This window comes from Pteropus medius, unplaced genomic scaffold (assembly GCF_902729225.1).
Source record: "Pteropus medius unplaced genomic scaffold, Ma_sr-lr_union100, whole genome shotgun sequence".
Taxonomy (NCBI): Eukaryota; Metazoa; Chordata; class Mammalia; order Chiroptera; family Pteropodidae; genus Pteropus; species Pteropus medius.
Window position 1 is genome coordinate 3,401,103 of NW_024349799.1, and position 25,030 is coordinate 3,426,132.

General features: G+C 48.0%; 1 protein-coding gene across 5 annotated transcripts in view; it reads left to right on the forward strand.

Moving 5' to 3' along the window:
• The window catches only part of AKAP1 (A-kinase anchoring protein 1), a 28,739-nt gene extending 13,703 nt beyond the window's left edge, over window positions 1-15,036 (forward strand). For 2 of the 5 annotated variants that reach the window (XM_039885720.1, XM_039885722.1), the window contains exons 2-11: window positions 2,961-4,569; window positions 7,122-7,255; window positions 8,861-8,987; window positions 9,504-9,631; window positions 10,233-10,410; window positions 11,930-12,080; window positions 12,541-12,608; window positions 13,039-13,112; window positions 13,516-13,578; window positions 14,107-15,036. In XM_039885720.1, the coding sequence (XP_039741654.1) occupies window positions 2,985-4,569; window positions 7,122-7,255; window positions 8,861-8,987; window positions 9,504-9,631; window positions 10,233-10,410; window positions 11,930-12,080; window positions 12,541-12,608; window positions 13,039-13,112; window positions 13,516-13,578; window positions 14,107-14,181 (2,583 nt within the window). In that variant the 5' untranslated portion in view covers window positions 2,961-2,984 and the 3' untranslated portion in view covers window positions 14,182-15,036. Of the gene's footprint in view, window positions 1-1,460; window positions 1,602-1,893; window positions 2,018-2,960; window positions 4,570-7,121; window positions 7,256-8,860; window positions 8,988-9,503; window positions 9,632-10,232; window positions 10,411-11,929; window positions 12,081-12,540; window positions 12,609-13,038; window positions 13,113-13,515; window positions 13,579-14,106 lie in introns of those variants that run through there. The other 3 variants (XM_039885719.1, XM_039885718.1, XM_039885721.1) reach the window with 3 other exon arrangements.
• Window positions 15,037-25,030: the final 9,994 nt, after the last annotated feature.

Here is a 25,030-nt window from a genome sequence, read left to right on the forward strand (position 1 = left end):
TTTGGTGTGTAAAGTGAGAAGACTGCCCCCTATGGGTTAAGACATAGGATTCTTTTTCTTTCTATTACATTTCATTAAATCTTTTATCCTGAGATCAGAAAATTGCTACAATACTGTGGGAATCACAACCATAAACCCTGCTGAAATGGGATTGTCTAACGAATCAGAATCTAAATTTACTGACAAGAAGAAAAGATCTGACAACCGGCCATGTCTCTAGCATACTGCCTTTTTCTAAGAGCACCCTTCCCCATAGCCTTTTTTTCCTCAAATTTATTTTTATGTGAAAGGCATTGAACATAAAGCAAACATCTCATAATTTACCACTTTTTCGGGTGTAAGTTACAGAACAGTGATTCTCCAACTTGACTGCATGTGGGAGTCATCTGGTTTAAAAAAGTTGGTGCCTGGGTCGTACCCTCAGAGATTCTGATTTAATTGATTTGAGTGCCATCATGGGATTTTAAAAGTTTCCCACGTGGGGTTAATGTGCATCCAACTTGGAGAATCACTGAGAGAGAAACTATAAAAATACTCTTCCCAAAAGGAAGAAAGAAGACTATTTGCAGATAGATGCCCCGCCCCCTCTTTTTTGTGCGGGCTTATGTAGACACAGCCATCACATACATGCATATGGTGGTCTACAGCTTTTATTTATGTATTATGGCAGTTTTTCCATGTCAGTACATGAGATCAGCTTCTATAGCATTGGTGTCCGTGGATTCTACAATATATTTAGCAGCAATTTTCGTTGCTAAACTATGATATATGTTGTAGCATATGATACCCCAGTGAGCATTCTTATGTAGACCTCTGCCTATGCAGAGTTTGTTTGTTTGCTTTTAAGAAAAGATTCCAGATGTGGGATTTTGGGGTCACAGGGTGGGTATGGTCATAAAGTTTTAGGAGCAGTACAAAGTTCCCCTTTCCTTGGCCCATATGATGCCTTATCCCCAAAGGCCCATTTATTAGCGGATTTAATGTGGAGTAGAACCTGAGTTCCAATCCTTTGGCTGTAGGACCTTGAGTTATTTCAAACCTGTAAGATGGTAATAACATTCTAACCCAGGTAGTTGAGGATTAGGTGATGCAAGAGAAAGCATCTCATGAGGTTCTGCCTTTGAATCTGAAGCTGCAAGGCAGCATCATCAAAGTTTTCCGCTTGGAGGAATGAATGCAAAACCTTATGAGCCCTGGCCACTGCTTAGCTCTGCTTCGTATTTTTCAATCCCATTGCTTCATCTTCAGATATTAGCAGGAAGGTTTATCTTTAAAGATGGAGGTTCTTCCTAAAGGTGGTCTCCTCCCCACCACTTCTCCCATGCCCCTCACTTTGGGGATGGAACACTTTTCCTAGCACCTTCACAAACATAATGTGCTTATGAATGCTTGGGGGTCTTATGAAAATGCAGCATGGGATCCAGTAGGCTTGGAATGGGGCTGATATACTATATTTCTAGCAGGTGCCCAGGTTATGCTCAGTGCTCTGGTCCATAGACTGCTTTGAGAAGCAAAGTCCTAGAGCAGTGGTTCCCAGCCTCTGCTGAACGTCAGAACCACCCTGGGAGCTGTATGCTCTGGTTTTGCCAGAGAACATCGATGTAAGTAAATAAAACCAGTAAGAGGTGTTAAAGCATTTCCATTTATCTCTGCAGCTAAGCACAAACTCAAATTAAGGTATAATTCACCATGTCAGTGGAGGATTCGGGGTTTTAAGAAGACAGTTTTTACATACAAAATAAAAGTTGTTGGCATGGAAGGCACCGAATACAAACATTCTAGAATAATTCTCTCACATACCTCTAATGAGTGCTAACCCTGCTCTGTGAAGTACTTACTATCCATGTCAATGAATCTTTATACCAGTCATCCTTTATGTTCTTTATCTTACAGATGAAGAAAATTGAGTTTCCTATCTCCTTTACGTGTCTACTGCCTTCTTCTAGGCCAGGGATCCCCAACCCCTGGGCCGTGAACTGGTACCGGGCCGTGGCCTATTAGGAACTGGGCCGCAGAGGTGAGCGGCGGGGGAGTAAACAAAGCTTCATCTGTATTTGCAGCTGCTCCCCAGTGCTAGCATCGCTGCCTCAGCTCCACCTCAGGTCATCAGGCATTGGATTCTCATAGGTTGGGGACCACTGTTCTAGGCTCTTATCATTTCTCCTTGCCTGGATCTAACTGACTTAGGTCTCCAGGTTCCTCTCCCTTGATATGTTTCTCCTGCTCTCAGAATCACCTGCAAACACAGTTGGGTATGTGTGTCTTGCAGACCTGTGCTGGTTCTCCATTGTCTACAGAATCAAGTTTATACTCTGCAGTGAGGTCCCAGGAACCTCACTGAGCTCACTAAATGACTTGATTCTCCCATGACCTATATCTTCATGCCACTGTGTGTGTTTTGCTGGCCCCTCACCCTGGAGGATCCCCTGTCCTTTTTGAACTCTTATCCATCCTTTGTTCTGACTCCATTGATGTGTAACTAATATTTCATTGACTAGTGGTTTTTATGGGTGCATGCGAGGGACATATGTACATGTGGATTCCATGGCTGTTTAAAATGGTCCAATGCCACCCAAATAGATGAATGTTCTGGGAGTTTAGAAAACTGAGACACTGCACAGAACTAGCTAGGTCCTTGGGAATCATAGGAAGAATTTGGCATTGAGAGGTGATCAAGGAAGGGATTTATTCAAGAGAAGGCTCAGCTCGTTTCAAGGGTGTGTGTGTGTGTGTGTGTGGATGAGGGAGCAGAAGAGGGTGTCTCTTCCTGCCCACCCACCTCCGGCGGCCCATCCAGAGTTACAGGTGTAAGTAGAGGCGATGTGCTCCTTTCAGGGGGAGGGGAAAGGAGAGGAGACAGCTCTGCTCTCAGCTGTTGATTGTCTTTCCTGTGCACTTGCCTCGGGGTCTTCTCACCAGGCCCTCATGGCATCCTTCTCTCCCTCTCCTCCTGTTTCCAGGTATAATCACTTCAAGCCTCCAGGATGGCCATCCAATTCCGTTCGCTTTTCCCCTTGGCATTGCCTGGAATGCTGGCACTTCTCGGTTGGTGGTGGTTTTTCTCTCGTAAAAAAGAGCACGTCCGCAGCCGCAGCACACGAGTGGAGGCCGGTGGTGTGGAGCTGAGGGCCAGACCTGCCGTTGAGGAACCTGTTCCTGTGGCAGATGATTGTCCTGCAGTAGTGTCCACATCCTTCTCCGTCACCCAGACACCAGAAGAGGAGCCGGCCACCGAAAGCAAGCCTCGTGCAGAGCTGTCAGCCTTCTGGGCACATCCAGCCTGTCTTAGTTCAGAGTCCTCAGGCAGTCTTCCTAACACCATGGACACAAGATTTCAACCAGGAACACGCAAAGACGACAGCACAAGGGTGGAAGTAGCCCCGAGGGATGAGGAAGACAAGTCTATTCTTCTAGAGTGCTCCCTTCCATCCCCAAAGGCTGTTCCGTTCCCCCACAAAGCGGCTGAGGTGTGTAAGCATGAAGCAGGGCAGGGCCGGCAAGGCCAGTCTGCAGCCCCCATGGAGAAGTATGGCCCTGGGGAGAAGGCGAGAGAGACTGGTGGGGCCGAAGGCACTGGTGACGCAGTGTCGGGAGAAAGTGTGCTGGAAGAAGCTGTGCTGTCCCAGGAGCGTGGCTGTGAATTGCAGTGCAGCAAGGTGCCCAGCCTGGCTCCCTTGGGAGGAGGGGGAGAGGAAGGGAAGAGCAGCCTGCCTCAGGTGGAAGGGGAGACAGTAGAGAAGTTGCTGAGTGGCTTCACTGAATCGGCTCACGTGGAGCTGGCCAAGGACGACGAGACGCTGGCATCCCGCGTCAGAGGTGGCAGAGCCTGGGACGGAGATGTCTTAGAACTGGGCAAAGAGGAGACCTTGGATGAAAATGAGGAGATTGAGCAGGCTGCCTTCCAGATCATCTCCAAAGTGATCTTGGAGGCGACTGAAGAAGTGCTGGCCACCACCATGGGCAAGATTGCCGGCCGCATGTGTCAGGCCTCAGGCGGTCAGCTCCAAGGGCAGAAGGAGGAGAGCTGTGCCTCAGTTAGCCAGGAAACTGCCTTAGGGCAAGGTGCCGTGGAGCCTACTCTGGCCACAGTGGAGGTAGCCTCGGGCCAGTCAGATGCTGCACTTCCCTCACCATACCTACCAGCAGAGGACCTGCCACCACCAAAGACCTATGTGAGCTGCCTGACCAGTCCTCTGTCCAGCCCCATCAAGGATGGGAAGCCAAAGAACTCGGTGCACCACATCTCCCTGGCCCCCTCTTCACCACCGGCTGTCCCCCTTGGAGGGTCACTGGACAGCGCAAGTGTCCTGGCGGAAGACGCCTGCATGTCTGACAACAGCCAGAGTGTGTCTTCGGTGGCCTCCTCCGGGCAGTGCTCAGATTCCATTAGCACTTCAGGGCTTGAAGACTCTTGTACAGAGACCAACTCTAGCCCCAAGGACAAGGCTACCACCTTGCTACTGTCGGAAAGTACTGTGCCCTTTAGCAATGGGGTGCTGAAGGGGGAGTTGTCAGATTTGGGGACTGAGGATGGATGGACCATGGACGCAGAAGCAGATCATTCGGGAGGTAGGAGGGTCTTGGGCATTTCTCACTTAGAAGACCACGGGTCCCCCTTTTTTCGATAGGAAAGACTGCTGGTCTGCCTCTCCCTCTGCTACTTCTGCAGTAATGGTGCTCTTCAGCTATGCGTCCCAACTGGCCCGCAGAAAATCGGGGCCCAGCATAGAGCTGATGGGTAACCGCGAAGTTGGGCTGCTCCGAATCTCAAAGCCATGGCAGCTGTAACTTGGTTCAGCAGCCAGTGACCCTCCCCCAGCCCATCTGAAGGAACCAGCTCAAAGTTGGGTTCACCGATGAATCTAAGTGTGCCTCTTTTTCTCGAAAACACTAAGCTCTCAGTGTCTCTTTATTTACTTTTTAATGGAAACAGGCCCCCTTAGCTTTAATTCCCTTGAGTGCCAGGAATGGGTGTGATCTTTTTTTAATGGTTTATTTCCTTTTAATCTTGTGCTTGTTCCCATGTCTTCACCTGCTTTCCTTCTCCAGAAGCCCTTTCCTGGTAAGTGCCCCGAGACTGGCCCCCACGCTCTCCGGCGTGGTCGCTGTCGCCTTTTCCTCCGCAGAGCGCCTCAGCCATTTTCTCTCTGTGCAGCTGCAGTTCCACCCCAGGAAAGAGGGGCACTTTGGTAACGAAGTGTCCACTGGGTTTTTCGAGTGCTGACCCCAGCGTAGACAGTTCAGACCGCTAACTTCCAGGTCAGCAGCTCCTGACCCTGCTTTGGCAGCTCCCCCAGAGTATTTTCGTGTGTCTCATGGAATGAGACCGCGAATTCCCTGCGCGGGTCTCTGACTTGCTTGTCCTGGGGTCATCCCCTGCGAATTCAGCTCCAGGAAGGTTGGGAATCTTTCTTGGGAGTTCTGCTTTCAGCAGCGCCCAGTTTGTACCACAGACTACACTTTGGCACCCCTAAGATGCTATTGATTAAGACACTACTGTTTTTTATGTATTTTTGAAAGAAAAGAAAATGCCAGTCATGAGTGCAAAAGGCCAGAGGCGGTAAGATACTCCTTAACTTCAGGGATGTTAAAATGTCGTTTTTAAAAAAGGCATCTTAAAATGGGTGGACATCTTTTAAGAATAAAGGGATTTCCCTTTGCCTATTGCCTAGCAGGTTAACAAGCTCCTCCACCATGTGCCAACTGTAGATTGATAGTAGTAGCTACTCACGTACTGAAGGCTTCTGAGTTACAGCCTCGAAGAAGAGGCTGTGGCTGAGCTGCGGTAATTGGTGGGGAGATGTGAGGGTAGCAGATGGAAGCCTGGTAGTACCATTCACCAGCCAGTCAGCTGTGCCAGGCACTAGGCTCACGCCTTACACACATTCTCACCGGAGCCCTGCCTTGTGCATGGGGAAGTTGAAGCATAGAGGGTTCCAGCAATTGCCCAGCTGAGGGAGCTGAAAACTGGCCTTTGAGTGCAGCCTGCTAAAGTCCTGGTGTGGTCTGAGCCACCTCTGGGTGTCATTAGAGTGGCAGGGTACTATTCCGTCCCACTCTGTTGGGGAGAGGCTGGAGGGCCCCTCATTTTGAGTGAGGGAGTCACTCTGAAGGTGGCTCTTTTTTAGCTAGGAGGGAATCTCTTACGCTTTACTCCACTGCATTCAGATAGTGCATGAGTTGCTTGGCAAAGCATTATTATGCCCAGGGTTTGGAGAAATCATGTGCGTGATAACCTAATTAGTAGAATCTCAGGAGTGATCTATTTTTGGCAATTGAGTCGTCCATATTTAAGCAAGAGCCACTTCTCTTAAGCTGGTCTGGCCCCCTGTTTTTCTGTGATGGTCTCCTTGGCACACCCTTGATTGAGAGTAGAGCAGCCCAAGTTGGTGCCTGAGTCCTGCTGCCCGCTCCATCCTCTTGGGAATGGGAGTAAGCTTTAGCCAGGAGTTAAAGACCCACCAGGAGCTCAGAAGAGCAGAGTTACACAGGTTTGGCCTTGTGCAGAGGGGAAAGGAGGGCCTCCTTCCTTCATCCACTGTGGGCAGGGCCCTGAGGGGCAATAAGGATAGGGCCCTCAGACAAACCAGCGAGGGAGGACTCTTTCTAGCTCTGCTTGGCTGAAGGCTACTACCTGTAAGCCAAGGCCTGGGGCCTTGGGAACTAGGGACTATTGGTGCAAGGGGCTGGCATAGACAGAAGGGTGTGGACTGGTTGTGGCTGGTTGTTACTGGTCAATCTCCCTCTCTGGAGGCCTGCACCTAAGACCCAGCTCCTAGGACCATGTGGACCTGTGGCCCATCCCCTCCCCTGCCCCATGGACTCCCCTTCCTGGGCCAATGTCTTTTTCTTCCCAGTTCTGCTCCACTTGTCTGCTCCAGCAGCTGTGGCTGGGTGCAGCTGCCAATTAAGCAAGTGGGACTGTAAGTGACAGGCTAAAATTAGGTGTATCTACACCCCCGGCCCTCCTTTCTGAGTCTTCTAGACTGCTAGTTGACAGTAACTTGCTAAGCTTGAGGAGGGGGCAGAGGCTTCCCGGGAATGTGAGTTTGGGAGTCGTGTGTTTTAATTGCTCTAAGCCAGTGTCTGGGTATCTGTGCATGCTGCTTCCTCCCCTGCAGGTTCCGACGGGAACAGCATGGATTCAGTGGATGGCTGCTGTGGCCTCAGGAAGACTGATGGTTTCCAGAATGCCCAGGCGAGCTCCAGTCCTAAGAAGGTTGACCTCATTATTTGGGAGATTGAGGTGCCAAAGGTAAGGTCTGCAAGCTCAAAGTTCCCCCTGGCCCAAGGTCGTCAGGCTTAGGGGGAGAGGTCCCGGGGAGGGCCAGTCAACCAGAGAAGCCCCTCAGTGAGCCTAAGCCTGGAGGGAAAGGAAACGCTCCACTCTGCCAAGGTTCAGAGAGCTTCCTGCAGAATGGAATTCCTCCAGCTGCCTTCGAGAGCATCCTATTCTTGTCCTCTTCAAACTCCCAGGCCTGCTTACCTCCCTGGGCTTTTCTTGTGTGTCCCGGGGCTCAGATCTGTTTGGGGATGCTTGCAGAAATGAAGACATGGGCCAGCCACGAGTCCCTTCACTGCACTCTGCTCAAGCTCTTCAATGCAAAGTATTTTATAACTGAGCACAGCATAAATCCATATTTTAGAGAACTTGAAGTACTGAAATGTATGAAGAAAATAAAAATCAGCTTTAATCCTACCCCTGAGAGTGACTGGGAAGACTTTTATTTCCTTCTCGTCTTGCACCCTGCGGTTTTTAAACAAAACTGAGATTATGTTGCTTTAATTAATGCTTTTAAATATTTAACAATTTAATTTTCCTATGCTATTCTTTGAAAAAGTAATTTTAACTATAGTCATTGTGTGAATGGCAATTTACTTCACCAGTCCCCAGTTCCAGGGTGTTTAAGTTGTTTCTAGCTTCTTGCTATTCTGACTTACAACTTATTAGCTTGGTCTTGATGTTTATCTCTAGGGCTCAGAAATAATTGGCCAGCGGCATTCTCCCAGGGCACTTAGCTCCCTACCTTGTGGAGATTTGGCTTGATTTGAACTCTGGATCAGGCAGGCTGCTCTGACCTGGGGTGCTGGCTCCCTCTGTCCCTCCACCCCCAGTGATAGCTATCCTGCCCTCTTCTCCTTCAGTGACTACAAAGGGCACAGCCAGGCAGCTCTGGCTGTGGAGGCACCACGTCCTTAGTAGCTCCGTGGGGGTGGGGTCATTTGGGATTGATTCAGAGCTTGTCTTACATCATAGCTAAGTTTGGCTGCTTCTGCCTGCCTTGAACTTTGGCGTGCTGGGCACTTGTGTGAGCCTGGGGCTCTGAAGGCTCCAGCCTGCTGTCAGTTTGTAGCAGGAGCCCAAGGGTTCTTTCTTAGACCTTTATTTTTAAGTCAAGCCCCTTTATCTTGGGTCCTGGGTAGACTTGAAGAGCTGAAAGAGTCGTAAATTGCACCTTATATACTGGCAAAACATCACGTAGTGTAGATTTGGGAGGGGGAAATACTACCTTTTCAGCGTTCTGAATTTGGGTCACATCGTTGGGGATGAAATGAGAACTACTGAGTCCTAGAGCCAGACTGTGTATTCCAGTGCTTAGTAGCTGTGTGGTGTTGGGTGAATTACTTAGCCTCTCTGGGCTTGTTTTCCTCATCTGTAAAATGGTGATAAAGGTGCCTATTTCAAAGATACTATGAGTAAATGCAAATGCTTAGAATAGCGCCTGGCAGATGGGTGCTGACATGTTAGTAATAGGTTTGAGTTTGACCTTGAAATTATGTCAAACAAAGGTAGGTTTTGGGGAGTGCAGACAGTTGTTTTCCCATTAACCAACTCACTCATGCACTCTCTCTCTCTCAGCACTTAGTTGGTCGGCTAATCGGCAAGCAGGGGCGATATGTGAGTTTCCTGAAGCAAACATCTGGTGCCAAGATCTACATCTCAACCCTGCCTTATACCCAGAACATCCAGATCTGCCACATAGAAGGTTAGTGGCCGCTGCTGCCCTGTGTTTAGTTTTCTTACCTGAAATGTAAGTAAATTGAAGTATTTGAGTCCCAATTGCTCCGCTTTTGGAATCTAAATCCGAAGAGAAAACTCTGTTCATCCCAGTGAAGGGAGCACTGGGTATTTTCCCTTCACCCCTCATTCCCAGTTCGGGTGTCTGAAGGAGACTCGGATCCCTCCCCAGACCTGGCGAGGAGGAGCATGGGGTGGGGGAGTGGGCTGGGTTTATAGTGCCTGCTGCAGTGTGGGATTTCCCTCCGAGCTTTTCCCATCTGCTAGCCTGTTACTGTATTCAAAGTACAAGTCTCAGTGGTAGAGGTTGTCATTTGAAAGGTTAATGGGTTTCTAGCCTCTTTAGATAGATGCCTTTCTTCCTAAGGAAAAACAGCATTTTGGCACCTTAGAGATATACTTGAACTCCAGGAAAAGTCCTTTGGAAATGGGTGTGTGCATGTCTTACCTACTTTGACTGTGTCCTGCTTCCACCCCTGTTTAGGTTCTCAGCATCATGTAGACAAGGCGCTGAACTTGATTGGCAAGAAGTTCAAGGAGCTGAACCTCACCAATATCTATGCTCCCCCACTGCCTTCACTGGCACTGCCTTCTCTTCCAATGACTTCCTGGGTGAGCATGCTCCTGGGGGACCAGGACTTCCTACACCCCTTTACCCCAGCGTACCCCAAACAAGAAACTCCCAGCACCATGGGCCAAGAAGGCCAAAAGCTCATCGATGCCTGTGCCCTCTCACCACGGGCCTCTACTGGTCAGTTCTACTTCTAGCCCATGTCTTCTGGGAAAGGGTCAGGCTGGGGTGCTGGTAGAAAGCCAGAGCCCTGAGTGAGGCCACCTCTATGTACATTTTTTAATTTTTTTACGCCTACAGCACCTGGTCTTCCTGGGTGGTCTCCCATCCGAGTACTAACCAGGCCCGTCCAAGATCAGACGGGATCAGGCACATTCAGGGCGGCATGGCCGTAAACTGAGGCCACCTCTAGTGGTTACCCATGGTGTGGCAGGACAAGGGCCATGGTGGTGTTGAAAAACTTTCCATGCTAAAGTAAATTTTCCTTGACCCCTTGCCACCTGGGCGCCATGTTGCTTTGGGTTGCTCTGCCCTTTTCAAAGATGTGCTGGTTCAGAGACTTGCCCTGGGACCTGGGGGGCTTAACCCAAACGTAGCAGAGAAGGATTGCTTCAGTGCCCGCGGCCCCTCCCCCCTCTCCAGCTCATGCTCCCGGATGGGGTCACTGTGGAGGTGATCGTAGTCAACCAGGTCAGCGCCGGGCACCTGTTTGTGCAGCAGCACACGCACCCCACCTTCCACGCTCTGCGCAGCCTGGACCAGCAGATGTACCTCTGCTACTCTCAGCCTGGAATCCCCACCTTGCCCACCCCGGTGGAAAGTAAGTGCTGTCCCTAGGGGTCGGAGGGATGCCCTGGGCTCTGGCCCAGCCAGGGAGGAAGCTTTGGCGGGCGGCCTGTTCTGCCTCTTGTCTTGACCAGGAGGAGGCTTTTCTAGGGTCTTTCATGGGACCAGAACCCCTGAGTTCTTGCCGTTGACAGGGAGTTACTTGGGCTGAGTTGTCTGCCTAGCTTAAGATGCTGTTTCCATTGGTGGGCAGAGCCATGGGGTTGGAGTGGAGTTTTGACACGTAGATTCAGATCCCACTTTACCTGTTGAATGGGATTGATGCCTCCTTGTTCCAGGATTAGGGTCATATGCTGTATGTGTTACATGTAAGGTACCTGATGCAGATACAGTTCTCATAGAACATCTCTGAGTGCCGCAAACTCCTGGGTCGTTCCAGTGAAGTGACCCAGTCTTTAAGTGGACTGGGTCATCTCCATTTGACAAGATTGACAAGAGAAAACTGAGTTTCTGAAGTCATGTGACTTGCCCAAGCGAGTATCTGAGCAGGAGCTGGGATCTGAACCCAGCTGGACCCTTGAGTCCATTCTTTGTCACTATTATCTGTGTTCCTTGGTTAGCAGGAATCGAATGTCAGGACATCTCTCCACCCACCTCTATCAAGGACTCCTAATGTACAGTCCCCCAGTGGGCTTCAAGCATTAGGAAAACCTTTGAAATTATCTGTAGCATTTCATATGATTTTTCTTTTAGAGGAATAAGGATTTTAGTTTTTATCAGATTCTCTATGTTGCCTCAACTCAGCGAGAAACCAAACTGGAGGCCAAGATGTGAGGGCACAGGGGTTGCCTTGTAGGGTCGGGACACAGTGTGGTCAGCTGTGTCATAGACTCTTAGCTGGCCTGGGGCAGCTGCCAGGAATGTCACTGGGCAACCTCCGCCATGGTTCAGTCTGTCCTGCCCCTGCCACCCTAGGTTGGGTTTGGTGACTGTTGGGGCACTGGCTCCCTGGCCTTATTGGCTGCCCAGGGCTCCTCGTCCACAGCACCTTTCTGAAGCAAGGCCAGGAAGAAGTGGGATTCAGGCCTGGGAGTCTCCTTCTGATCAGTCCTTGATCTGAGTCGTCATGGGCTGGAGCAGACCCTAGATGCTAGGCCACTGAGATCCATTGCACCTAGAGGTTCTTGAGTCTTTCTAGGACTTTCCCTTAAGAATATAAGTCTCCGTTCCTTGAGTTTTGTATTTTACTTTTTTCCTCCGGCTAATCTGTGTCCATCTCAGGCTTCAGTTAAGCCTCACAGTAAACAAATCTAAATGAATGCTTTTTGGTCTGAATAGCTTTTGTGGCAGCACACACGCTAGGCTGAATTTCCTATGTCCAGTTTCTTCTGGTGGCCAGTCTCAGGCTCTGGGAGGCTCCAGGAACTCCTCGCCATTCCCGTCCCCCATGGCCTTTGAGAAGGAGTGTGGGGAGGTGGGTTGCGTTGATTGGGTGGCCCCTGGGACCCTGCCCTGGGCCGGCCTTATCCACACGCTCTCTTCCTGCCCCACAGTAACGGTCATCTGCGCTGCCCCTGGCGTGGATGGTGCCTGGTGGCGAGCCCAAGTGGTGGCCGCCTATGAGGAGACCAGTGAGGTCGAGATTCGCTACGTGGACTATGGTGGATATAAGAGAGTGAAAGTAGACGTGCTCCGGCAAATCCGGTGAGTCAGGCTCCTCAGGCAGGCACACACTCAGCTTGTGAGGGGACTGTGATTTCCGCATGGCTGGCACAGTTCTACCAAGCCTGGGACATGGGTGAATTCTTCCTCCTGCTGCCTGCTCTGCTTTAGTGGAGTCTGGTATAAACAGACTCCGCTGTTTGCCTCAGCCAAACTGAACTAGAAAGGCCTGTCTTATGGAAGATTTCCCCAAGTATCATGGCAAAAAGGAAGCAGGCTTCTTTTAGGGAGTTTGCAGGAAGTCCCTCTGAGGTCAGACTTGCAGCGGGACCGGCGGCCTGCATTCAGAGCTATGGGGAGCCAAGGCCTGCTGCCCATCAAAGGTGCCTCTGCTTTGCTTCGTCCTGGGATGCAGGGGTCACAGCACTAAGCAGAAGGTAAATGTCAGCCTGGAGTGGAGTTGGCCTTCAAGTCCATGTTCAACGTGTTCTTGTTTTCCTAGGTCTGACTTTGTGACCCTGCCATTCCAGGGAGCAGAAGTCCTCCTGGACAGCGTGATGCCCCTGTCAGGTAATGGGTGGGGGCCTCTGGCTGTGGGCTTGGTGAGGGGTGGGGGCAGTTGTTGAGAGTAGGTCTTTCTCTTTGAGAGCCTTGTTCTCCCCTGGGGAGTTCATGTTAACACAGATTGCTACCACTGTCAGTTTCTGACTCGTAGCTTTGAACCAAGGCTTGAGAACTTACATTTCTAAGTTCTCATGTGATGTTAATGCTGCTGCCCCTCTGGTCTTTTCTTGCCCTGTGGGTAGTCTGTATCAGGGACCCTGAGTGTATGTAGAGGCCTGGGCTCTGTTCCCAACACAGGTGGCTCTGCCAAATGAAGTTCTCAAGGCCCATGGCAGCGTCTAAGGCCTTCTACTTAGAATACACCTGGAAGCTGTGTAAGTGACAGGAGCACCTTGGTTCAATGAGAGTCTAAATGCTGATTTTCCTCCTCCTAAAGATGATGACCACTTCTCACCTGAAGCGGATGCAGCCATGAGCGAGATGACAGGAAATACAGCACTACTGGCTCAGGTGTGTGGCTGGTGGGTGGGAGGCGGGCCAGGCCTCTCTGGGTCTGCCTGAGGAGCCTTCTGCCTGGCTCGAATGGCTTCCAGCCTCGTCTGAGCTTCTTGGGAACTGACCTCTAAACCCCTGCCTTCCTGTGGCTCCTGCCCTAGGTTGGCCAACAGTTTTGTTTTGTTTTGTTTTTTTTAATTAAAAGAATTTTTCAATTATAGTTGGCATACAATAGTTGATTCAGGTGTACAATATAGTGATTAGACATTTATATAACTTATGAAGTGATCACCCTGATAAATCTAGTACCCACCTGACACCATACATATTGACTTAGTTATTGACTAAGGCTGACAGTCTTTAAGGAGAGGTGCATGGGGTAACTTTTAAACATGCTTTCTGTTTGTTTTGTTTTTAGGTGACAAATTATAGTCCAACTGGCCTTCCTCTGATTCAGTTATGGAGTGTGGTTGGAGATGAAGTAAGTTCTGTCCATTTTTTCCTTCTAAGTTACTGGCCAGCAATAATGATTGATTTCAAGCTGGTTCTGCCATCGTTTCCTCTTGAGCTAATTAGAGGGTGTAATTATAGACTAGTGTCCCCCAGAAGACATTTGGCAATGTCTGGAGACCTTTGTGTTGACACAGTTGGGAGTGGCGATGCTACTGTCATCTAGTGGGTAGAGGCCAGGGGTGCTGCTAAACATCCTACAGTGCACAGGACGGTTCCCACAAAGAATTATGTGGCCCTAAATGTCAGTGGGCCTTCCTGGGCCTTTGTCCATTGGGTTTCCCACTCCTCCATCTCATGATGGTATTAAAGCTTAGATTTCTCTGTCCTCATGCCAGTAGAACATGTAAGTAAATGTCCATGTTTGTCCAGAAAATGAGGCAAGCTCCCCACCTCCGTTACTCCTGTGCCTGTTGCCTGCAGCGGTGGCCTGGGACTGGCTTGAGAAATGGCCCCTAGGTGCCGCGGGCAAAGCTCTCAAGCGAACTTTCTTTTCTAGGTGGTGTTGATAAACCGGTCGCTGGTGGAGCGAGGACTCGCTCAGTGGGTGGACAGCTACTACACTAGCCTCTGACCCCACCCCCCACAGACGCTGGAGTCTTTTTTGCACTGTTGAAATTGGGCTTGGCACTCAAGGCAAAGACTTTACATCAGAATAACAAATGTTGTCCTCAGAAAGTCCTTTTTTTCACGTTGAGAAGATGGTTCGTCTCTAAGAACAAGGAAGGAGCTGTGGGTTCTTTCAAAGCCATAGGATGGTGTTTTAACAAGCCAGGCGGCTTAGCCTGGTTCTGAGCTGTTAATTATCTGCACCAGGTTGTCCTATCCCCCTTCCTTTTATTCCTCTCTTCTTCCTTCCTCCCCTACCCCAAACCAAACCAACTGTAGCAGACAGGCCGAGGGATGTGTTGCTTGCTTGAGAGGGTTTCTTCCTTTGCTTCAAAATCTTTCTTCAGGGAGCAAGACATGAACTGACTAATTGGTATCAATTACTTGTACAGCTTACATAAATGAATTTATGATACTTAGCCAGTTTTTATAAACTTCACCTAGGTCTCTAAGAAGGCAGACTTTTTAAAGCTTATGTAAATACAAAGCAATCAAACCTCCAGCCTTGGTCAATGGGGGAAGGGATGTTCTCGCCAAGCCTGGTTGTAATTTGTAACCATTTTCTATTTGTGCAAACTCTGTAAATATATGTTTAAAAAATGTAATATTTTGTACAAGATACACTGGAGAACAAAGGGAACTCAAGCTTTTTCCACAGCCCATGTCATCTGTGAGCAGAAGTTACTTCCGCAGAGTGCAGCTGCCCACGCCAGCTCGCGCTGCGGGCTGCGGGCTCCCGTTGCGTCCTACGTACTGAACAGGGTGACTGTATAATATAGATTGTGATCCAGGGATTTTTTTTTTTTTACAAATTTGTTTATGCCAAAACTGGCTGAATACTCTTGGTAATGGTGTGTTTGATTCTTTTTTAGACCGGTTCCAGCATTGTGCAATTTAAAATAAGTAACTTAAGCTTATATAAATCTTGAATTGTATATGTTATAGATAGCTTTGAGTTCGTTCATTGCATGGTGAAAAAGATTGGGGAGGGAAGAGGAGGATCGTGAGTGCAGTGCGCTGGAGGGTCGATCTCAAGGAGACGATGGCTCTTTGATTTTGGCCAGAAGTTTCCATCTGGCAGTGGAGCTTCCTCTGGATTCCTCCCGCGACTATCTCACATAGCCAGCTTGAGTTTAAAGCACTGGTTTCCAAAATTCTTCGTGCATTCTTAATAGATGTATGAAGTTATTTAATTTATTGCAGTGGTAAGAATGCTATGTAAAATACACATACATTTACATGGTGAGAGCAGATACGAAATGTTGACTTACCTCTTCTTACAGGCAGGTTCAGGCCTCTTAGACCAGGCCTCTGAGCCTCCAAGCTTACCCAGCCTTTCAGGGTTCTCTAGAGAGCTGAGATGGCCCGAGGGCCTTTCACACCAAAGGAATCCCTTCACAGAGCTGTGGACAACAAGTGGCTAAAAGCCTAGGTTTCCCTCATCTGTAGGATCAGATAGGAATGCTACCTCAGAAGGGAAGGAAGTGAAATCATGGAAGCATCCCCTGCTTGTGCAGAGTTGGCCCACGCGAGTTCTCATGTATTCTTAGCTGCCCGTAGTCCAAGTCTCAGTGGTAATTGGGTGCGACTGGCCAAGTCATGTTACACCCAGATCTCAGTTTGTATCGCTGGAGCGGGAAAAGGGTGTATGGGAGCCTTCAAGCTAGTTTGGAGAGCTCCAAAGCCTGGTGTACAGATTTGGCCTTTATTTTTGGCAGCCATTGAGAGGTTTTAACGGAGGAGGAACCACGTGATTCTGGTGCAGGGAGGAGGATGGGGGAGGTGGAGAAGCAGAGACCAAAGCCAGTATGGTCCAGGCAGGTGGCTTCCTCTGGGATGGCTCCTCGATGACAAGCGATGTGGTCAGGGTTCTTAGATCAAGGATTGAGCGGGTCGGGGAGAGCAGTGAGGATGAGGAAGTGGGCTGCTCTTGTATCTCTCAGGTCTCATCTGAACCTTCTGGGGTGGTCCGCTAAACGAGATTTGGTGCATGGGAGGAAAAGTGAGTTGGAGGTTGGTAAAAGGCTTGCATTGCACCCTTTGAACAACTCTTCTCAAATTGTTGGCTTTTGATCAATTTCCAGAGTTCTGAAAAAGTTGATTCTGACCATTTTGCCAGTAATCTTGTTGCTTTTTTGGAGGAACAGATTTATAGAGGTCTGGCTCCGCCATTCCAGGCCAGTACGTTTTAGACTTGTTCTTTGAATTAATTACCTGTGAGCCATCACAGAAGCTGGCACTGCAGAGATTTGGTGATTTGCCCCGGGGTATGGGGGAGAGAGATGGGATGCTGAGTGCAGGAGGCTAGAGTTTCTAGCCTGTTTTTCCTTCAGCTTGTCCATGACTTCTCCTCAGGTCCTTGGGCCCCTGCCAGGTGCAGGAAGGGTGACTGGTCCTAGTAGGGGAGGCTGGGTTCTGGGGTTCTGCTATACATACAGTCTTAGGCCACTTAGAGGTTATCTCTAACCATCCCAGGCTTAAGGTAAAACAAGATTAATAGCCAGGGTTATGGACTGTTTACTGTGTCCGATGCTGTGCTGTTTGTAGGTAATACTTGGTCCCCAGTGAGGCAGGGATCGACCTTGGAGATGGAAGGTGGTGACTTTAGAAGGTGGTTTTTGGAAGGAACAGATATGAGCCTCAAAGCCAGGTTTTGCCTTGTTTTCTTAACCATGGCCCCTGAAGCCACAAGAGGAAGGTGGTGCCGTGTTCCATCCACCAGATAAATGCCACAGTGCTTCAACGATCAGCCCCTAGGAAAGTTTGACACTTAGAATGAAAAAAAGACTGCGACAGGAGAGAGCAGTTATTTTGCCTATATGAAAAATTAAAGTTTGATGTACACAAAGCCAGGAGAAACTTGTAGCATCTAAACCAAAAGTGAACATTTTTAACCTACGATGATCTAAAAGGAAAACTTCGTCTCCGTTGGAAAATGTCGGAAAGGATATGGGCAGAAAATAGGAAATCTGGGTCTGTTTCTCGGCCATCGCTGCCCAATAGAAATCCATGAGCCATCTGTGTAATTTAAAATTTGCTAGGAAAAAGAAACATGAAATTAATAATAGTTTATTTAACCCAATATCTCATTTCACATAGACATAAAAAAAATATTAACATTTTACCATGTCTTTGAAATCCAGTGTGTATGTTTTATACTTCAGCCTGTTTCAATTCAGACTTATCACAGTTCAGGTGCTCCGTAGCCACAGGTGGCTTGGGACAACCAAACCAGACAGCACAAGACGAGGCTATTCCTTGGATCACCATTGCACAACTACTAACAGCCTTATACATATTCTTCCTTACTTTATTCCAAAAGTTCTAGGTGTTTTTGCACATTTTTCCAGATGAATTTCAGAATGATTTTTTGGGGGGAATGGCTCATTATAAATGTTCTACTAACATTTGAAAATAATGTATATTGTTGGTTTGGTATAAAGCTTTTATGTAATCATTAAGTTGGGCTTGTAAATTATTCAGATCTATTGTTTTTTGCCCCCTTCATTTTTTTTTTTTTTGCCTGTACTCTGTCCATATCTAAGAAAAGCACATTAAATGATTCTAATATTGTCATGTTTTCTGTTTTTATTTTTAAGTTCCTTTTATAAGTTTCAGTTATGATGCTTAGTTTGAAAAAACTCATGGAAAGTATTTCCTCATCAATATAAAATAGCGTTGGTGTCCTGTTGGTGCTTTTTGTTTTGAATTTTATATCCTTTTTCTCTGTCACTTTAGGCAAGTGGCTTATAAACACATTACTAGCATTTTTTTTAAGTGAAATCTGGAAAGTCAATAGATGAATTTAACTTGTTGTGATCACTGTTGCAATATTTGCCTTTTAGTTCATTTTCCTATTTTCTAATTGTTTTTTTCTGCTTTCCTCATGATTTGCTTGATTAAAATTTTCTCCCTAGTAAATTTAGCATTCAACATCTTATTTCCATATTATCAGTGGATATCAGTTATCCACTGATAAAAATATGTTTCTCTCAATATCACTTATGTAAGGCCTTCTTCCTTACTGAACAAGAACCTCAGCAGAATGCCAGATTTCTGTCCTTTTCCCTACAAGTGCGTACACGTGCACATTCTCGTCTCTTGGGTTTAGTTGGAACATCTAGGTTACAGACTTTTCACATGTGCCTGTCTCAAGGGTCTTTTAATGGTGACATTGAACTTCAGTCATGTTACCAAAAAATACTCGGCTCAACCCCCTTTTTCGCTGGCTTCATCGCTCACCTGTTTCTTATATACCAGTTCCTGAATTCATTATTTTGATTCACTTCTAATTTATCCGGAGTATTTTTTATTTTATTTTCAGAACACGTGCATCCTTGTATATTTGAGCCTTTCTTTCTGTCCCGACACTGGCAGTTGTTAGCTGAGCATCCTTGATGGAGTGGATGTCTCCTTGCCAAAATTTCCATCCTCCCTCCCCACAGTAGGATTGTAGGTTCTTGTGCTGTTGGGCTCGAGCATGGTCAATGACAGGTGAGTAGAGGCAGCCTGTGTCCTAAGACAGACACTCCCAGAGCCAGCGTGTGGCTCACTTGTCCTCTCCCTCTGGCCTAGCGTCGGCCACGTTCCCAGTGGAGACTGTTGTTTCATGCACCTGGGTCCCAGCCTGAAGAGGATGTAGACAGCTGCAGCCAACCTGTGATGGACACTTGGTGTACAAACAGGTGTAGTCACTGAGCTCTGGGGGATGTGTGTTACCCATCACCTGTTCTAACCTGTCCTGATCGACGGCGTTGTTCTGGGTCCCAGATCCTTTCTCTGAGGACTCGGAGCTCTGGCCATGGGGTTTGGGGCTAAGTTCCTTGCCCTCTCTCCTCCCATAACCCCCATCTGTAAAATGTGGGGATGAATCAGATGAGCACTGAGGTTTGCCAGATTTGGCTTTAGACTGACCTATTCTGCCGAGAAGGGCCTTCCTGAAGATCCCTCTTAATGAGGCTGACTTATTTTGTATTTTTACAAAACAAATTACTTAGGTGAGGTCTTAGCTGTTTGGCACTAGAAATAGGTCCAGTCTGGTGGGAGCAGACTGCATCTGAGACACAGTGGAACACACGGAATACCTTTTACAGGAGCTGGGACAGGTTTCTTAGCTCAGCCTCCCTGGTTTGGTGACAGGCAGGTGCTCTGCTGCTCCCACCGGTTTCTTTCCCTCCGTCGAGTGCCTGCTGTATGCCATGTCAGGGGGCTGCAAGGATGAAATGCACAGACTGTGTGGTGAAGTGTCTCTGGGGAGGTGGGCTCAGTGATCTCTATGCACATGGTGCTTCCCACGCTTTATGAAGGGGTCCTGGGAACTGCTGGTGAGGTGGGAAATGGGCTCAAAATCAGCAGAACCAGCACTGATGGGAACTGGGCCCTTCCAGACTCCAGATGCTGTGTCTTCTTACCTGTGTATGATGCCTCTGCTTCCCTTTATGGTGGCTCAAGGAGCTGTACTGACAGGAAGGATGAGTGAGGCCAGCATTTCTGCGCTGCTGGGAGGGCTCCTTGCAGGAGGCAGCCTCCACCACCTTGAGGGAAGAGAAGGCCGAGCAAAGTGGTAAAGAGAGTGAGGGAGACGCTGCATTGTGAGGGCCGTCCTGCTGCTGCGATGGGGCTTGTCCTGTGGGTCTGGCTTGAGTGACACTTGGAAAAAGATGGCGAGAGTGAGAGCAGACATGTCTTCACAGGAGCTGTCTGCAAATACACCTTATGTAGAAGTCCCGTGGTTTTTCATTTTTTTAATAGGTGATAAACCCAATACATGATTCCAAAGATATGTAAGGATAACCAGTGGAAGGACATCTCCTTTCCAAGTCCCCAGACACCCACAGGCCCTCTGCAGGGGAGATCACTATTAGTCTCCTGTGTTTCCATCCCTCACACTCAAACGATAGCATAACGTCAACGATGGGCCTAAACCGGGCTGGCGTTTGTAAATGAGCTTTATTGGTGCACAGCCATTGGCATAATCTACGTGTTGTCTACAGCTGTGTTTGTGCTACATCCACGGGGTTGAGTACCTGTGATAGACACTATGCCATGCGAGGCCAAAGCTACCCAGTCCTTCACAGAACAAGTGTGCTGAGCCCCACGGTAAATGCTTGTGCACTTTCCCCACTATTTAATCGAACTTAAATGTGACATTAATATTTCCTGTGTCTTTTCCAACTATGAATTCTTTAGACTTTGAAAATTGCAGCATCTTCAGTTTTCCTAAGGTTTTTTATGTTGGGCAGTTCCATGTCATGTATATTCTCTCTGGTAGAGCCTTGTTTCTGGTAGGGGCACCCAGCACAGAACCCCCCACTCACATAGGCTTGGCACAGACCCTGGCGTAGCCCAAGAAGACCCTCTTGGTATAGCAAAGTGCTGGAGGAACCTGGGAGCAGAATCTCAAGCCACACCCTGCTGAACCCACATTCTTATTTTAATAAGACATCCAGTGATTTGTGTGCACATTAACATTTAAGAAGCATTGTGACAGGGCAGGAGTGTCTCACCCTGGCTGCGTATTGGAATCGCTCCTAAAATTACCAATGCCCGGAGACCCATTCTCAGACACGCAGATTTAATCCATTCGGGCTGCAGGCTGGGCATTGAGATCTATATTTTTTAATTATTACCTTTGGTGTATAACATATACACACTAAAGTGTACGAAGTGCACAAATCTTGTGTGTAGAACGGGATGCATTTTTACACGTACACGTCTCAGTAACCGTCAGATAAACGCAGGGGAACATTTCCTGGACTCCAGGATTTTCCCTCATGCTCTTCTCTGGTCAATACCCTCTCCCCAGGTAACCAGTGTTCTTTTTCCACCCTAAGATTCGTTTTGCCTGTTCTGGAACGTCACGTGAATGGACTCAGCCAGTAAGGACACTTAGAGCTTGTCGCCTCCACTTACCATGATGTCTGGGAGGGTGTGTGTATCAAGAGTTCTCTCGCTGTATGTATTCTGCTCTATGTTCCTTTACGTTTCCAGTTTGGGGCTGTAATGAATAAAGCTGCTACGGTTCATTCTGGTGTTTTGGGTGGATGTATATATTCGTTTCTCTTGGGCCTGCCCCTGGGAGGAGGACTACTGAGCCACAGGCAGGAATGTGTTCAGCTTCAGTAGTTGTCTGCGTACTGAGATGTTAAAAGGCTCACCAGGTGACCCTGACATGCTGCTGGGATTTGAGACTCTGGCTCTAGAGGGTGAGCTCTCCGCTCTTGCTGCCGAGCGGCCCTTCCGAGGCCTACTGTTCAGTTCTTCCAACTGCTGTTCTGTCGGGTCCCCCAGTAGCCTTCCAATAAACCCCTAATCCATGTCTGTCGCTTGCCACCAGTGAACCCTATCCGACCAGCCACGTAGTTCCTGTCTAACTCCTGCCGCACTCCCGAATCCACTTCAGTGTTGAATTCTCGTCTTCATCTTTGCTGTTGATGGGATGCCATCCTCAACCCAGTATCTCCCCTACCAGAGCCATCAATGCCTGCACTAGCCCAGCTCGGATCTTGCTCATGCCAGTCTTCCTTCTGGGACATCTAGACGTGGACATGGTAGTGGTCAATTCACAGCAGCCTCTGTCCCGAGAGCACTAACACAGGGGTCTCTGTTGGGTAACAGGCTTAACATGAGGTTGGACCAGCATAAAGCACGTAAAGCACTTAGCACAGAGCCTGGTGGGAAGTGCTCAGCAAATGATGCCTAAATGCAGATAATAGAACATTTCTGTTGTCGTTCAGAGTTTCAGACTGCTGCATTGAGAGCATGCTGTTCAGTAAGGTACCTGCTGGCTACATGTGGCTACTGAGCACTTGAAAAGTGACTTGTCCAAATTGAGATGTGTTATAACTGGAAAATTTTTCTGAGAAAAAGAATGATTATATGTAGAAATAATATTTTGGATATAGGGGGTTAAATAAAATACAGTCAGTCACACCTGTTTCTTTTTTACTTTTTAAAGGCGGCCAGTGGACAGGTAACCACTTGTGTGGCTCTGTGGGGTAGCACTGGACAGAGGAATGCCATTAGAGGACGCCGTTTGTTTCTCAAATTAGGGGGCTCAGGCCAATTGCTTCAGAATTTATCCGGAGTGCTTGGTAAACGTGCTAAGTGCTGGGCTCTGCCCAGAAGTGTAAGAATGGAGCTGGGAGTCTGCATTTCTTGACGAGCCCATCAGTTAAACTGGTGGTGCCCTGTTAAACATGAGATCACTGCTTCTAAGCTTGGGGCAATTTCATTTTCCTCTTAAATAGGTATGTTCCCTTGCTTTAGATTCTGAAAAGATGGAATGCTTGCGTCCTACATTGATTGGGCTGCCAGCAGTGTTCAGAACTAAATTTTGGCTTAAATAAGAGTTTAATTATTGTGTCACTTTGGTGGCTGTTTTGCTGTCTGCCAGTGTATTAGAGTTGTCTTGCCTTAGGTTAGAAGTATCTGGAAGAAAAACACTGTGTAGAGTTTCTGGCCTCAAAGACGTGTCTTCCAGTCCCAGTTCTGCCCTGTGGTTGTTCAGAGGATGAAAAGAGATTATTTAATTTCAATAAAAAGCTTACCTAAAAAACTAGGTAACAAAAGTGAACGTATTCCAGGCAAACCACGAAGTTCTCTGGTCTTGGACCACTAGATGGCGCCACAGCACAAGTTTATGGACGTACTCCCTACACCAGTTGTTTTAGACCAGTGGTTCTCTAGGTACGGTCTTCTTCTCAGAACTTACTGGAAATGTAAATTATCAGGCTATACCCCAGATCTACCGAATCAGAAACTATGTTTTAACACGCCACCCAAGTGGTTCTGTTGCTCACTTAATTTCGAGACTTGCTCTCCAAGAATCTGCCTTGAGGTAGCTTGGGTAAGTGTGAGTAGGAAAAATGGAATCTGGGCTTGCTGAAGATGGGTGTGGTGGGGGAAATCTGCGGTGGGGGGAGTGAAGGTCACTCATGCAGGAACAATTCCGAATTGTCCACATTCAGACAGAGCTCGTACACATTGGGGAGCAGTTAAGGAACAAGAAACAGGGTGCCGATTTTGTATTTTTCTTTTTAAGTAAGGCATGTCAAATGGTGTCCACTGGATGGAGGGAAAAAGGGTCACTGGGGAACCCCCACCTGGACCAGGAGCAGAAACACAGAGGCTGCCTGAGTTCTGTGGGACCCCTCGGCCAGCTTTTGTCCCCTCTACAGCTATTTATTTCTGAAATTATACCAAAGCACTACTGTGGTAATGGACTAAAATCTTGTAGCCCTCCCAAGACAATCCAGGAAAATGGAAATCAAAAAGAAGCTTGCGTCTAGGTGGAAAAATCACTAGTGAATTAAAACCTTATTTCTATCTTTTCAGTCCTACCTGTATCCTAAGGGGAGGCCAGTGCCAGAATGAATTCATATCCTTTTTTTTTTTTTTTTGACACAGACAAAAATTCCTTTTGCAGGTGGCTACTGAGACTTCACAGGGGCAATGAATCATGCAAATAATTTTTTTCGGCTGTGACGTATACAGTTTAGTTTGATTTATTTTTGATGTCAGAAACAAAATGGAAAGCTAACGCTTTAAAAATGAGCGTGGCTGGCTGAATAAATAAGTAATATGCTCTTGGCCAGAACCTGCCAGTGCCTCCTTAATTGCCCATTGATTCTTTAATTCTCTGCACTTTAACATCTACGGAAATTAAGAGGCCACAGAGCACGGAGATGTCTTTTGTTAAACAAATTAAGGAAGCCGGGTTTTAGAAGGTGTAGTCCTTCCTCAGCTTCCACCCAGGCAGGAGGACGAAAGCCAGGTGCCCTCGGCAGTGTTTTCTGGAGAATGGCTGGACCTCACCTTGTTTTTCCAGCCATGAATATTTATGGCCTGTCCACTGACCTGAGAACGCATAGAACACAGAGCGACTTAGCAACAGGGACGTTGGATGGCCCTCCTGTGGTTTCCTGGGGCATCGGTACGCGCGGCCTGGTGTGGGCTTCCTCTGAAGGTGGTGATGCCCGTGTCCAGAGCTCCGCAGTGACTAGGCTGAGGAGACTGGGTCGAAGGTCCCGGGGGTCTCCTCCATTTCTTTCAGGGAAAGGGACACTCCCAGAAGTTTCTTTTATCCCATTTCCAGGCTGGAACGGAGCACAGGCCATTCTCACCACCCTCCGGGGAAACCATCGATGCCCGTCCGGAAAGGCTTTGGAGCCACAGTGGGCCTCCAGAGCCTCTGGGCTCACCCCACCCTTGGCCTTCACCGTCAGTCTTCCAAACCGTAGAAAGTTAAAGATCTCTAACCTTTGTGCCTCTGTGAGATCTGTCTCAGCTTCTGGTTCTCCCTTCTTCCCCTAACACAGCGAGGTTCCCTCCTCCAGGAAGTATTTCTGAACCCACACCTCCAGCCTCCCACCCGGGGGCGGTAGCTGGCCTGTCCCCAGAGTGTACCTAGTGTCCTTCTGCTGTGCATCACTTCCTGGTATTGTGAGTTTCTTGGGATCAGGACATAAGTTTTATTATTTTTATAACTAGCATGTGAAACATCAAAGGCCCTCAAAAATATTTGGTCAATGAATAAACGATTGAGTTCAGTTGCCCTACAGAAACTCAGTTAACAGGGAATGACATGCTCAAAAGGAAATTCCATGACTATCTATTTCCTTGTCTTTTATAGTCTAGCCTCTCACTCACACCTCTGTGTCAGGAAGTCCTTCCTTATGTCCCCTTTAAGGCAGGTAGAGTCGCATGCAGGTAGAGTTGGAGCAGGTTAAATGCACGTAGAGCATTTGACAGTTTCCTCATACCAGTGGTGAGGATGTTTGGGGCACATTGGTGCCTGTCTTAGCCTCTGGTGG